The 16,048-nt window shown below is 43.9% G+C and overlaps 1 protein-coding gene across 1 annotated transcript in view; it reads right to left on the bottom strand.

Annotated features, from left to right (window-relative positions):
• The window catches only part of PPP1R14C (protein phosphatase 1 regulatory inhibitor subunit 14C), an 80,426-nt gene extending 64,741 nt beyond the window's left edge, over nucleotides 1-15,685 (bottom strand). The window contains exon 1 of the mRNA XM_045544565.1: nucleotides 15,222-15,685. Within this exon, the coding sequence (XP_045400521.1) occupies nucleotides 15,222-15,533 (312 nt within the window). The 5' untranslated portion in view covers nucleotides 15,534-15,685. The remainder of the gene's footprint in view (nucleotides 1-15,221) is intronic.
• Between the last annotated feature and the right edge of the window lie 363 nt (nucleotides 15,686-16,048).

Genomic DNA, 16,048 nt, shown 5'->3' with positions numbered 1-16,048 from the left:
AACAAATGTTCTAAAATTAAAAATAGAAACTCTGAAAATCATCATATTATTTTGGTCTTACTTTATGCCTACCACATAGTAGGCCTATAAACAATATTTACTGGGTAACAGGCTGGATGGTCAAATAGAGGCAGTACTACCAACTGGAGAGTCTGAGGTCATCTGGCCTTCCCTAAGGACCTTGGCCAGCAAAACTGCTCCAGAACCATATTTGGGCCTATGGAAAAAATATAATAATTAACTAGTCACGTGAAGTCTTCTCTGAAACAAAATCTGAGTACCTTTTCTTGGAGCCTGAGCCTGGAGATTTTAAAAACTCTTGTCTAAGGGCAAGTTCAGACCTGCCCATCAACCAGCTGATATTCATTGGCCATTTATAGTACGTGGGCTGTTGCCGGGAAGTGGAGATGGAATATATTGACCAAGACAGGAAGGCCCCATCCAACATTAAAACACTCTCTAGAATCTACATAGAGCCACACACAAGGTCCCCTATCTTAGTCAGTTCGGGCTGCTATAACAGGATACTATAGACTGGTGGCTTAAACAACAGAAATTTAATTGTCACAGTTCTGGAGGCTGGGAAGTCCAAGATCAAGGCACCAGCAGATCCCACGTCTTCCTACCCCCCAAAATTGTCTTCCGGAAGTATTGTGACTGCTTATTCTGAAAATGTAAAGAATCTAATATGCACACATTTGCTGGCTTATTTCTTTTCCTCAATTATTTATAATTTTAAAAAATTTTAATGCCCATCTCTGAAGATGGCAAAAACATCACCCAAACTGTTCTAAACACTGTAAAACCCTATGGCAGGAGAGGGCATATGCCCTTTTATTACTTGTGACAACAGAAAGAGTGGGTTAACTGTGCCCACTCCTTTAAAAAAATTAACTCTAGATTTTTTCTCTTATAGAAGAAATACATGTTCATTACATGAAACAGATAAATGAAATTAAAATTATCCATAATGACACTAAAAAGCACTATTAATAGTTATTATGCATCATTCTAGTCTCTTTCCTAGGAACATATGAAGGATACCCTATGAAAAAGATTTTTATCCAGAATGCATGCTGTCTGTTATTACTTAATTCTAATGTGATATAGCTCACATTGCAGAAAGGCAATTCTCTTGAAGCAACCCGACAATATTTTTCATTGGAGTAACTGACTAGATTATTCTACATTCATAAAATCTGGTGTGTGACCAAAATTTGCAATCAAGGCACCCAAATTATTCAAAATAAAAAGCCCCATAGGCCTCTGCTCCCTTTTTGGTCAAAGAACACACCTTTAACTTGAATGTATGTATTAACAAGGCAGAATTAGTGATAGCAAAAGCATAGTAGATGCTGTCAATGGTAATTTCATAAATATGCTGGGCTTTGGAGGAAATGGTTTTTCAACATTATTAATCCTCAAAACATCCCTGAGAGGCCTGGATCATTTAAAAGGGGAAATTGAAGTCAACCAAGGATGACAACTGACAACCGCTCTGTAAATAAAGGTGGGAGGGGGAAGGGCAGCTTCATCCTTCTAGGCAGACCAAGCCAACTCCCCATCCTAGGGAGATGAGAAGGTCTATCTTAGAAGGCAACATCTCTGCTAAGGATTGAACGTCCCCACCAAAACTCATGTTGGAACCTTAATTCCAGTACAGCAAAGTCAGGTGGTGGAACCTTCAAGAGGTGGGGCCAAATGGGAGGCATTTGGGTCATGAGAGCTCCACCCTCATGGATGGGGGTGGCTTGGTGCAGTTCTGATGGTGGTGATTGAAATTGTATTAGTTCTGAAGGCAATGGATTAGTTCCAGCCAGCACAGGTTGTTATAAAGTGAGGACCCTCTTGTGTCTTGTTCCTCTGCATGCATCCACTCCCCTCTTGACCTTCCACCAAGGCCCTCAACAGAAGCCGAGCAGATGCCAGCACCATGCTTCTTGAACTTCCCAGCTGTCAGAATCGTGAGCCAAGTAAACCTCTTTTTTTTATAAATGACCCAGTCTCGGGTCTTCCATCATAGCAACATAAAATGGAGTAAGACATCCTTTCAACTGGGGTGAAAGAACCTGTGACAGTAACCAGCAGGGATATCTAAAAATGAGACAAACTTTCCCACCACCAGTAAGAAACCATATTTAAGAAATTTTCTGTTTGTTTTGACTTTGTAAAGTGGAGCCAGAGGGAAGAAGATATTCACAAGCCTAGATTCCTGGAGAGGAAGGCTGAGGTCTGCACGCTCTCCCACCCCCCACCCCCACACAGAGCACACCCCCTCGTACCCTTGAAGTCACAGTCCTAATGGCCAACGTGAGAATCTGAATTTCATTTTAGTAAATGAAAACATTTAGTTATATGCTATTTTCATCTCATTCTTTGCTGCTTCACAGTTCATATTAAAGTATCAGTGGTGAACTAGTTCCTCATTTTGTTCTTCTTCACAGTGATGAATTAACTCAACCGTGGGATTGTTCATTATCGAATACAGCCCACCGCCCATCTCCCTCCAAAGTTTAACATTGATACTCCAGAGGTTTAAGGTGTGACTGGCAGCTCAATGCTTTTGGAGTCTCAGGATAGTTTAGGTGGTGACCTTTTTGTTTATCCAAAAAACACAGACAGGTTTTCATTGTCTAAACATCTATCCATATAAACTGCTTCTGGTATAACATTACTAAATGCTAAACCATCTGGGGTTCGATGAAGAAATGGAACATTTTAGCTTAACAAAAGGCACTTGTCTACCAGAGATAGTACGTGTTGCTTTTTTAGTTGTAATATTTGTAGGGTGTTTTCATTATAGCAAGCATAATCATGTTTTAGCACCAAATCAATGACTCATTTTCTTTTGACTTGTCAGAGAGCTGCCACACCCCAAGGCAAACATAAGAAAAACCAGTTGACTAATTAGAATTGTTATGTAGAGTATTGGCTCATAAGAACTAAGCAGAAAAGCGATCTTTGCAAATCTGAAAACTCAACACCTTACCTACCTGGCCTGAAATAGATTTGATTTCATTATTATTAGCAGAAATGAATGAAGCAGCTACGTCAGTTGCACTATTGACATATAAAATATAAGAGAAAGGTATTAACAGATGATTGGCCACAGCAGCTGAGGACTTGAGCAAAAACATCCTTTAGCATAAGTAAAACAAATTGTTAAGAGTTTCCCACATTTTATTTAGAAAAAGCATTACTTTACTTCTATCAGGTCAAAGGTAATATCTGCTACTTTGTAAACATGTAAGATAAAATACACACTCTGTACCCCATGGCTTATTTACAGTGAGTTTCTAACTTTTAACCTCAAAAGAGACTGAGCATGGAGTCAATTCCACCTAATTGGATAGAGGGAGAGCATAAGGACTCCGGTATTAACTGCTCTCGTAACCTGGCAATCAAAGAAATAAGCAGCACCCTCACTGGGATGTATCCTTGGATTTGAATTTTTCTAAAGAAATGGCTGAATCCTGTAAATGGTTCATCTAAGAAATAACAGAATCCTATAAATTGTTCAACTACGATGAAGCATATTTGCAAATGTATCAAATAAACAGAAAGGATTTGCTCAGTGTATCAGTCAAACATGCTAGAATACGTAGAAGTTATCTGGGGTGGGGGGAGGTGGAACTGATTTTCACAGTCTGCAACAGCCAAGTCTTCTTCCTCTTCTTACTGGCAAGTTAAACTCGGGCACATTAATGAGCCCCTCTGAGCCTCACTTTTCTCGTTTTAAAAATGGGGTGACTACTTACATCACAGAGTATTCATGTGGGCTGAATGGCATTATCTGGTGGTGTTTTACGATTCATTGTACAAAACAAATATTACAAAAAACAATAAATTCTGCCTTCCACCTCTTGCCAGAACTGTCCATGAAATATCTTAATTTCTTTTTGTTATCCTGTCATGTTGGTTCTCAAACTAACTATAAAGTGACAATTCAGGAATAAATTTCCCAATGAAAATTAATTTGCTTAATATGGATTTATGCATGCTCTTATTCAGGCTAATTTGTACCTTTCACCTTTTTAAATTTTATTCCTTAAAGCTGCTGTGATTTTTTTCCCTCTCAGATGCTCATTTCATATCTCAATACAAACCTCCCTCAAGTTAAAATAAATACCACCATTAGTTAATTACGAGCTGCCAAGATAAAGGGCAAATAATGAGGATACAAAAACACCCCCCAGCAGCCAATATTTTAAGTTATATGCTTAAAATTTTTAAGTCAAATATGCCAGCTCTTCTTAGAGGTTAACCCAATTAATGCAAAGAAAAAGCAGTGATAGTGGCTGTTAGGTATCTACACTGTCAGATTTCAAATTTAACTTGAACGCCAATAGTTGGGAGAAGGTTTTAGAAGGAGGAGGGATGATTTTTAAGAAGGCTTCTCAATCTGATCCTTATGTTCCTAGTCCCTACCTGACTCACAGTAAACAAGGCATCAAACCCAGTAAAGGATGAATACACTCCCACCTTAGCTACAGGAAATTAGCTGCATAAATTAGATGGCCCTTTGGTGAACTATTCTAATTCTTGTCTCAGGTTTGCCTTGAAAGGAAAAGACACTTCTGCGTTCGATATCACCCTCTCTTTAATACATCTCACTTTCTCCAATGCAGGGCTGGCTTTATCACAGAATCTCTAAAGAGTAAAGGTGGGGAGCCCTAGACATCCCTCATTTTTTTCAGATGAAGAAAGAAAACCTGAAAACAAAACCCAGCGGTGACAATGACTTGCCAAGGTCATCTAGCTGATAAGCAGCAACCCAGCTGTTCCCCTTCCCACTGGGAACAGCCGAAATGAATTGATTTCATAGACTGCACAGGATTCCTGTGATCAGAAAGAATACATCCTGCCTTGGTTTATTCGTTCTTGACGTTCAGCTGTTAAGAGATTACTTTCTCTTACTTAAGATCTCACTTCCTACTAAAATGAGAGATAATTACATTGTTTTACATTGTAACATCAATGAATTTATCAAATCCTTTCCTGAACACAAGCTTTGAGTAAAGGAAGGTGTATGTAGCTACTACGTACTAAATAAATGTGTTGAATGTACTAATATGACTGTGAACAGGACACAGTCTCTGCCCTCAAAGAGCTTTCAATCATATGGACTCCTTCATTCTTCTGCTATAATGGAAAGAGTTCCTTTAATTTTTCTCTCACACAGTTAAAAGATGAAACTTATTCCTCTTTCCTTCCCTATGTAAATATCTGTTAAATGAATGAATGAAAGAATGAATATTCCAGCCCTCCACAGCTCCTTCCACAATTTGCCCCAAGGATTCTTTCAAAACAGAAAAGCCCTTTTTAGGTCATTTTTTCCCTCAACCATAAAGTGATGCTTCACAGACTAATCCTACTCTGGTCCCTTCTTTTTTCTAAGCTTCTACTCGGTGGAACAGATTTCCAAAATGCCAGTGCTGACTAAGAAAAGCCTGGTGAGAATTTATTGGCCCAAACTTTTAAGCAGAGACAGGAATCTGGGCTTTCATTCTTGTTCTATCAAGACTCGTGTGCGCCTGTTCCTCCGAATCTACACGCAGATGGAGAAGCACTCGCTCCTTCCTTGCACAAGCGTTTCCACTCCCAAAGAAATGAACAATTCCTGTGCAAATAAAATAGTATTCTTGGACATGCTGAAAACTTAAATTTACAGAGAAGAAAGGCTGCAATTTGTGATTCCTTCCTTTGAAGACTTTCATGGCCCTTGCAGCTGTGCCTTATTCCATGACAATTTCCTTTTAGTTCACAGGTTCAAAGGAGTGCACAGTTATAATTCATAGCCATGAAAAGGAACCATAACTTCAAGTCGACAGTGAAAGTAGGTTTTCAATACAGGCAGAGCCAGATTATATTAATGCGGTTAATTCTGGGAATATTTTTCTGAAATGCACACCACTAAACCAGAAGATGCTGCCACTGCTCTGAAGGGCCAGATTCTGTCTGTCTCTCTGAACAGTCAGATGCGGGACTGTCTGGGTCAAACAACAAACGTTTCTGTGTCACAGTTCTGGAGTCCGGAAGTCTGAGATCAGGGTGCCAGCATGGTTGGGTTCTTGGTGAGACCCTCTTCCTGTTTAGAGGTGGCCGTCTTCTTGCTGTGTTTCTTGCTTTGCCCTCACATAGCAGGGAGGGAGAGCTGTGGTCCCTCATCCCTTTATAAGGGCACTAGTCCCATCACGGGGCTCCACCCTCAGGACCTCATCTCACACTAATGACCTCCCAAAAGCCTCACCTCCAAATACCATCACTTTGGGGATTAGGGTTTCAACATATGAATTTTAGGAGGACACAGACATTCAGCCCATGGCAGGGACCCCAAGTGCAGCCAGGTATGTGAGAGTCACCAGGGCTGCAAAGACATATAAAATTCCACCGTCACAAAGCTGAGGTAAGAAGAGATAGGATCACAGAAAGGGGTGCCTAGAAAGGCCCATAATGGCCTGACAGCAAGAGATGGATCAGGGAAGCTTCCTGGAAGACATGCCACCAGTGCCAGCCTGAAAAATGGTGATAGGTAGACAGGTAGTGAGAGGGGGTTGGGGGCAGGGGAGAGGTGCCAGGGGTTACTGCTGACCCGCACGAGGGTTGCTGCTGACAACTGAAGAAGCAGGGCTGACATGGTGGCCAGAAACACGTCTGGAGACTCAGCCAGGGCAAACTCCTGAGCCCTGGTTGCAGTCTAAGTGCCCCTGCTTTGTCCTGAAGGCTGTGGGGAACAAGATCCCATCTGGATTTTAAAGAATGCTCTGGCAGCATCACGTGGAAGTGGCTGTGAAGCACCGTCAGAAGCTGGGCATAGGGGCACAGGGGGAGACCTCAGCCCAGGAACTGGAGACACAGCCACTCACCAGCCACGTGGCCTCCGATGAGGGCCCGTGGCTCAACTTTCTATACCTCAGTTTCTTTATTTACCTTGCGGAGTTACTGCAAGGATTAAATGAGAGCTCATGAAGGATGGAGCATACAGTAGGAACTTAATAAATGTAGCTGCAGAGAGCAATGGTAGCATCATGGCTAAATGACTTTAGAATCAGTGTGACCTTGGACAAGGACATGCAACAACTCTCATCTGTTTCTTCCTCTATAGAGAAATGAAGATAATACCATCCAGTTCATGAAGTTACTGTGAGGATTGATTGTAGGAGATAAAATGTATAAATTGCCTGGCTGAGAGCTATGTTAGTGCCAGAAGTAGTAGTAACAATAGCAGTAGTTAGGGGTATAGGAGTAGGAATCATAATTTGAAAGGAACTAGAGGAAAGTGGCCGTGACTGTAATACAGGTGAGAATTTACAAGGCGCTGGGCTAAGGCAGCGGCAGGGAGCGGTGAAGACCCAGATTCTAGAGCTAACATAAGGAGCAAGCATCAACAAGACTTCGTGACTACTGGGTGCGACAGGCAAGAGAAAAAGATGGCACATAATCTCTGGCTGGGACAACAGAGGACAGCAGCACCTGCCATGCACCAAGGGAACTGAGGAAGAGGAGTAGGTTTGCAGAGGAAGATCAGAAACTGATTTTCAGGCCAGTTGAATATGAGGTTCCCCTGGGGCATCTAAGTAGAATTGTCCATTTCAGAGTTCTCTGAATATGTCTGGCACTCAGAAAACAGATTCGGGCTAAAAATATGGAGTTAGAAGCTGTCAGCATGTGAGCAGCAACTGAACAGGAACATTCCTATCATCCAGAAAGAGCATGCAGGAGTGAAATAAACAGAGGAGAGAGAGCCAGCCAGGACGAAGACCCAGAAAGGAGACTGGGATGGAAGCGCAGCAAAAGCAAAAGGCTGAGACCAGAAGACAGGACAGCCTCCAAAGCCAGGGAACAAAGGCTTCAGAACAAAAGGGTGAGAACATCTGATACTGCAGGAGGTCAAGGCCAGGGAAGACTCAGACAAGTCCACCAGATTGAGACACACAGAGGTCCTCAGGGAAGCCAGTGGGCACTGACATCACCCTGTGGTGGGTAAAGGGAGATGTGTGGCATGGGTGGAGAAAGATCTTCTAGAAAAATAGATAGTAAGGGAAGGAGAAAGACAGGTAGCAGCTGGGGGGATACAGGAGAGAGGAGGGGAAGCTTTTTGTATGGTGGTGGCAGGGCATGGGGATGGTTTTAAACAGAAGAGAAAAACTTCAACTGTGTATATGCTGGATTGAAAAGGAGAGGTTGAAAAAACAGCCAAGAAAGGAGTGTAATAAATGGAAGGAAGTGGCTGGGCTGGCTTGAACAGGTGGAAGCTGCAAGGACAAGGGCTCAGCAGAGGGGAGACAACAGAAGAGGTGCCTTGAAAAGACAGGTCAATGTTTGAAATAGTCAAGTGCAGGAAACAAGAAAGTAGACTACAAAGTACAACCATGCATACAAAGCACAGGCCACATGGAAAACAAAACAATTCAGACTTCATTCTTCTCTCCATCTAAACAAAGAAGACTTCTTTGTGGAGAACTGTGGGCGAGGCAAGGGATGCCCCATGCAGCCAGGGTGTTTGGAGGCTGGGAGGGAAATAGAAGACACCAGAAGCAAACATGTATCTGCAGAGATGAGAACAGCAGGGGTATGTTAGAAGCAAAGGAAAAGAGTGGATGGGAGACTCAGGGAAGATTATATTTTCAAAAACATTTTCTCAACCTAAACTTAAAAATCAGTCACTTAAAAATTACCACTACCATATTTCAAGTAAGATGGAACAAGTAAGTCAATGAAGGGAGGTGTATTTTTCAATAACACTGACATAAAACGTAATGATGCAAGAGTATGATATGGATTATGGAAACAAAACCATTGATCGATTTTTCTCCTTAGCCACATCTGTGAGAAAAAATACACCACCAACTAATTCAGATACTAAAATGTCAACGACTCTTCAAACATTTTCTGAACATTGACCGTTTCTCATTCATTCAAAAACATGGTTAAATGTTGAAGAACTAAGTACTGTATGATGAAAATTAAGACAGTTCCTGCCTTCAAATTGTTAAGGTCTAACTTCTCTACACTTCTGTGAAAATCTGCCAAAACATTGACAATGAGAAAGGACCTAGGAACAGGAGGAATAATTTAGAGAACATTTGCCCATGTTCAAGTTCAAACACACATCAACACCCCCCTCTCCCCACCCAGCCCCAAAGTATCCATACATCCTTCCCCAAATTCTTGCACCAAGTAGATGTGGATACCTTGTTCTGTTCCCCTCCTCCCCTCTCCCCATATCATACAGAATAACCAACAGTTAGTGGCTGGTTATAGCTCCAATAACAACACTGACCATACATCTATTAATACTATGTTCCAGGTACTACACCTGGTGTTGCACCACTCAGTCCTCACAACAACCTTGCTAAGGTGCTTAAACCCCTTAAACACATGGACAAAGTGAGGCTCAGAGAGGTTAAGGAAATTGCCTAATCTCACACACCTACTGAATAAACTGGCCGCAATGTAAATTCAGGTCCCCCTAGCTTCAAAGTAACACCCTAAACTACACCAAATTTCCCTAACCATTGTTGAAAAGGGAAATGTGTTAAGTACAGTTTTCTTTTCTTCCTTTGGCAATTTAGAATTCTTTTGTTCCTTGACTTTTAACATGTTTAATTTAGTCCTTAGTACTTTATAGGTTGAGTTTATAGAGATTCTTTTTTTAAAAGCAACTTTGTTTAACTGCCTGTTCCCAAATACCTAAACAAATGGGGATTTGCCAAATAATCCACAAACCGAGTTCTAAGCAGCAGTTTCTACCTTCCGCTGGGGCACTGACAAAGAAGCAAAGCAGACTGATTGGATGGTGTGCAGCGGGAAACTACATACAAAACAAGGACCTGAACTTAAAACAAGAAGCCTCATCAGGTACAAGAACAAACCCACTGGCAGTGGTGTCCCCTACATCTGCAGTCCCCAACCCCGGGGCCAGACTGGTACCTGTCCTGTTCGTGGCCTGTTAGGAACTGGGCCACACAGCAGGAGGTGAGCAGCAGGTGAGCTTGGAGCTTCATCTGTAGTAACAGCCGCTCCCCATCACTCACATCTCTTCATAAGCTCTGCCTCCTGTCAGCTCAGTGGCAGCATTAGATTCTCATAGTACCTCGAACCCTACTGTGAACTGCACATGCAAGGGATATAGGTTGTGCACTCCTTATGAGAATCTAATGCCTGATGATCTGAGGTGGAGCTGAGGTAGTGATCCTAGCGCTGCGGAAAGACTACAAATACAGATTATCATTAGCAGAGGGGTTTGACTGCACAATAAATGTAATGTGCTTGAATCATCCCAAAACCATCTCCCCCACCCCCACAAGTCCATGGAAAAATTGTCTTCCAAAACGGTCCCTGGCGCAAAAAAGGTCAGGGACTGCTGCCCTACATGCAAAACCAGTCAATTTAGAAGGTAGAGCAGCAGCAGCACTGGGGAATAGGCAAATTATAGGGGTTCACAGAGATGCCAGGCTCTGTCTGACCTCAGGAGGCTATACAGTGCAGTGAGTAAGGTGTGCCTGAATTCCTGGCCACAGCTCAGCTACACATCCCAGCTGAGGGCCCTGGGGCAACATCTTTACTTTCCTGTGTGTGCCTCAGTTTCTACATCCATAGAAGAAGGGTGTCAGAGGTTGTTACTAGGATAACAACCTCTTTCTTAATATATACTAAGTACTCAATCAATGTACATATACTAACGTATATATACGATGTATTTGTACATTGTATACATACTAATGTATATACATTGTCGACATACCAATGTATATACAATGTAATATATACTAAGTACTCAATGTCTGCTAATTCTACTACATATGTTTAGGCTTTTCCCTTTCTGAAGCAGTATTTTTTAAACTGCAGGTCACAACCCATAAATGTGTGATGAAATAAATGTAGAGGATCACAACCAACATTTTGGGAAAATGAAACAGAATAGAATGTTGTATTTAAACATTAATGGGTCATATTTTAGATTACTTTTATAATGTTTACCTTAGCATACACAGAATGACTAAGCGGTGCCTTGTGAATTCCTGATTCTGTATGTCCATGTGTCAGGCAACAATCTAAAGAGTATTTCTTTCTGTGTCGCCATGCAAAATTCTTGAATTCCAAAAGGCATGGAGTTGGGGAAAAAAACAATTCTCAAAAACATTGTTTCATAGAACGGGGATGATGAGATATCAGGAAGACTGGTGTGATAAACCAGAAACCATTTTTTAAAAAGCAGGTGCCTGAAGCAAAGGGAAAGCTCTCCTAAGTGGACAGTCAGGACAACATAGCGATTATCCTAGGTATACAAATCTGTTTAAGGCTACGCTGCTACTGGAATTTCATTAATCTGAGCTTAACAACATACTTTTATTTCCAAAACAAATCAAATTGCAAAACTGGAAGTACAGATGTTATCTTGATGCTGAGAAAAATTGGAAAAATTGATACAATATGCCTTATCCAGTAAGTCATCTTGCAGTACTTGTCCAAGTAGACATTACGCCAGATTTCAAATGCTCTTAAAAACCATCAGGGTTTGGAAGGGATATGAAAATGTCTTAAAACAGAAATCCTTAAGTGTGGATGTAGATGTAGCCTAACAATTCCATTATAACCAAATTCCTAGCTGAAAATGTAACTACCTGTACAAGATTTCCCATGAGATGATGAAATGGAAAAGAACTATAAACACATAACTAATCATTTTGGAATCTAATAAACACATTTATCTGTGTATCTAAAAAGCTGTATGGTATGGTGTTTAACAATGCCGCCCTTAGACTAAGTAAGAAAGGCCATAACCCTGGGCCCTACTCCTGCCATAACTTGTCTTCCTAAAGACTTCCTAGGACCTGCTGGACCCACCCATCCAGAACCAGTGTCCCTCCACCTGCGTTTAGGGTGTGCTCCAGGTCCCCAGAATTCCCTCAGTAAATATCAAGCGGCTTCCAGGGCAGGAAGAGATTATGCCCAGATTTGCCCTCCCTGGGGTGGGGGTGGGGGGAGGGGTACTTTGCCACTGGCACTGGCCTGAGCCAGAGGTATGGTCAAGGGGTGGCAAGCATATACCTAGATGGGATGTGCAAGTAGACACAATGCTCTTCACCAGGTGAGACTCCAGGGGTGGGAAGTCTCAGGGGTGGGAAGCAAAAGGGAAGAAACTGGGGCCAGGGGGAGATTTTCCCAACTGCATTCCAGCTCAGCGCTCTGGGAGGTTGAATTTTGAAGTCAAAATCCAAATCTGCCCTTCCAGGTCGCTATGAAGATATGGTTGTCAAGGTCAGTGAATAGAACAAATTTTATATAAATGCCTGTTCACTTAATTCATAAGTTTTAAGTATCTAGACATATGCTCTATGGGCCTCCATTTGTTCTCTTGCAAGTTACAGGCAGGCCTGGTGGTTAGACGTTTGACTCAGAGTCCAGCCTGGGTTCACACACCCACCCTACCCCGATCACCAGCCATACGAGCTTGAGGAAGGCTCTTAATCTGTTCTGAGTCTCTCCGAGTTTCCCCATTACTTGTAAAACAAGGATAAGGATAGTAAGGTCATCCTCTTTATAGGGTTGTTGTGAAGACTGAATGAATTAGCCCATACAAAGGACCTATGACAGCACTTGGTGCATAATAAGTACTCTATGAATGTTGTCTGGTACATTGCTCTCCACACCAAATTGATTGGCCACTGCACACTTCTAGATAAAACCACAGCTGGGAAGTTGTTCTGTGCTATTTCTTCTTTCCTATTTCTCTCTGATTTTAAATAGCTTGCTTTATGCCACTCCAAAAGATTATTTTCTAATCGGAAAAGGACAAGTCAGTCATCTAACTGCTAACCCGTCTGGAACAAGTTCTTCTGAAATTAAATATGTGTTCATCTTCTACCCCAACTCAGCAAATAATTCAAGCCTTTGGCCAGTGTGAAGTACAAGTCTGGCACATTGGCTTAATGTGTCAATTTCATGCCATAAACATTTGAAAACATTACCAATTTTAAGTGTAAGAAGGACATTTTCTAATCTTCATATGCATGAAGTTTAGAGCTACAAGCCAGGGTAGGTCCTGCTGATTCACAAACCAGAGGCTGAAATACTTGAAGCTATCAACAAAGAAAGGCTACCAGACAAGAGCTAAAAATAGAGCCCTACCAGTGGAGAAACAGACAGAGGTAATCCTTTATTTGGCTGCTTGTTAATCCACATGTTTATTATTAAAGAAACCATCAAGCATAGGAATTACAAATCACCAACAACCTTATCAATAATTTATATTCCTTCAGCCTGCAATGACTGAACAAACAACCTGAAGAGAAATACTTGCCACATTTTAATGACATGCAGACAATGTATAGAGCATCTTGTATTGTGTCACCACAAAAACCTCTTTCAAATGTCTAGCTGTTTGCTATGGATTGAAGATCTAAAACCCAAGAAGAAAAGTACAAGGAAAAGATTCAAGGTCATACTTACCCTTTATAATAGGTACCTAACCTACATGTTCAATACGGTGAACAGTCAAACCTCCACTTTCCCCAACTATTCTGAAGAATTTTTGATATATGTGATTTGTGAACCTATTAAGTAGGTAGAACTCTTTCTAGTTACCCAAACTACATCTAATTGGTGTCCCATAAAATCAGCAATACTAAAGCATTGTAAATTTCAGCAATAGCTTTTCTGTTAACTCAAACCTTCTCCAAACCCAAAATGGAGAATAATGGCCAGCTGAAATAAATGAGAATTAATTGGATTCTACAGAGGCAAGACTGAGCACATTCATTCATCCAACAGTAATCCCATTTAAATCAGATATATTGTTTCTTAAAGAGTTTTGCCAACTTTCCATAAAAATCCCATGAACACTTCCTATTTTTGCCAGTTTTTATTTATGCAATTAACTTGGGTTTTTATAAGAGCTAGGCTGGAGAAACAATATATTTTTACAAGCCCATTAGTCAGACAGTCAAGCTTCATTATATCATAATCATTCATCAGTAGTCAGCAATGAGAATGCTGTTTCCTTGTGCAATGAAGATGTTAAAGAAAATATGTATTCACAATAGGCCATAAAATGTGTGAAATACAGAATACCTAACAGCAGGGTAAAGCCAGTGAGTTCATCCAGCTTTCTTTTTTGCTGAAGAGCATAACAGTTATATGGATGCAAACCTGGCTTTAACTTAGAAGTCACATCCTTAATTATTAACCCTTTCATGCTTCCACTCTTTTCAAACTCCACTCCCTTAAGAGAAGTAGAATACTTCATTTAGAATTAATTACTGGTATTAAAGGCTCTCATGGGAGATCATTTTGGCTTTGGACATTTTTCTAGCACATCTTTGTTACAGCTTATTCTAAATATTTCTCCCTACATCAAATGTATACAAGTCAGTCAGAGTTGTGTGTAACCTTAGCCCCTGAACTGTGGGAAGTCACAATGTCGTGGAGGACAGGGGAGCTGGGGGCCTTGAGCTGGCGGATCCTGGCACCCCGCACACCACCCACAGGGCTGTCACCGTTCCACCTAGGCGCCCGTCGAGGTTACCCCAGACTCATTCTGGGGCCATCAATGGCAGTAACTGAGCTTGGGGAGGGAAAAAGAAATCGGTTTCAACAAGGCACAACGTGTGCAGCTTTGGTTACGCAGGGACGAATTCTGGGCACAGCGTCGGGGCTGGCTGGAAAAGGGAACACGTTCATCTCATGATTTTGATTTAGAATTTCAGGAACCAAGGGTCCTCTGAGATCCCCAGAACCTCCCCTCTCCGTTAAGCAGCTTCGGGTCCCTTTCCTGCTCGCTCTCCACAAAAATCGAGCCTTCCCAGATCCCAGCAGTGAGTACTGTTCTCCTTGGCTGCGGTTTCTCCCACCGCTGCTTAGGCGCAGCTGGGGTGAGCCCCTCGGAGCCCCGCTTGGTGTAGCTGCAGCTGGAGCGTAGAGGGCAGGAGCTCAGAGAAAAGCAACGCGCACCGCAGGACCCAACCCTCCCATGGCCATCGGGGGGCCCACAGCTCTCCATGCACCGGCAGCTGAACCCAGGCCGGGGCGTCCCAACCGCTGCGCCCTGGCGCCAGAGGGCACCCGGGGGAGAGAGAACGCGCTGCGCCCAGCCCGTGGCGCTTGGTCCCTGGGAGTCAGGCCGTGCGCCCCCGGGGTCTGAAGCCCCGGAGAATTCCTGTACCCACACAGAGCGGGTGAGGAAGGTCCCCGACCCTCCCGGCCCCGCGCCCAGGTACCTCGCAGCCATACAGCTGACCCAGCTGCTCCACGATCCACTCCTCCAACACAAGCCGCTTCCGCAGCTCCTTGCGATCGTATTTCACCGTCACTTTTCCCTGCTGGTGGCGCCGCTGCTGCTGCTGCTGCTGCTGAACCTGCCCGGCAGCAGTGGCCGTGGCCACCGGCGCCGAGTCCTCCCGGGAGGAGCCCGAGCCGCTGCTCGAGCCCGGGCTGCCGCCGGCACCGCCCCGCGGACTCTGGAAAAAAACCCGCGCGCCACCGCCGCCAGCCCCGCCGGCCGCCTCGCTGCTGCCTGTCACCACCGACATGTCCCCGCGCCCCAGAGCCCGAGTGCTGCCCGGAGGAGGGGCGGGCGAAGCGCGCCCGGCGCCGCTACCACCTCCGGCCGGGCAGCCGCATGCGAAGGGCTCGCCGGCACCTGCTCCGCGCGCCCCGCACGCCCGGCCGCCGGCTCCTCGGGGCGGGCAGGAGGAGCCGCGGAGAGGGAGGAGGGCGGGGAGGAGGGAGGGGCCGCGACCGCAGCTTAAAGACGTCGCCGAGGACCCTCCCGGTCCAGCCCAGGGAGGCGGGATCTGGCGCCTACGGCAGAGGGGCCCAGGGCGTGGGAGTCGCCTTGAAGGCGGGGAATGAGCGCGCGTGGACACCGGCGCTTCCCTGCGTCTACACACTGGAGGGGACTGGCGTGACCAGGGGATGGCCTTCCGCGCGGGTGTCTGTGGCTTCTCCTCTTGGAGACCCGGAATCGCGCTGTTCCCGCGGTCCCGGAGCGCACGAAACCCCCCGCGGGGCGCTGCCCCGGGCAGGGACTGGCGCGAAGGGGACG

This window comes from Lemur catta, chromosome 2, assembly GCF_020740605.2.
Source record: "Lemur catta isolate mLemCat1 chromosome 2, mLemCat1.pri, whole genome shotgun sequence".
NCBI classification, from domain to species: Eukaryota; Metazoa; Chordata; class Mammalia; order Primates; family Lemuridae; genus Lemur; species Lemur catta.
This window is presented reverse-complemented; position numbering and strand designations above follow the sequence as displayed.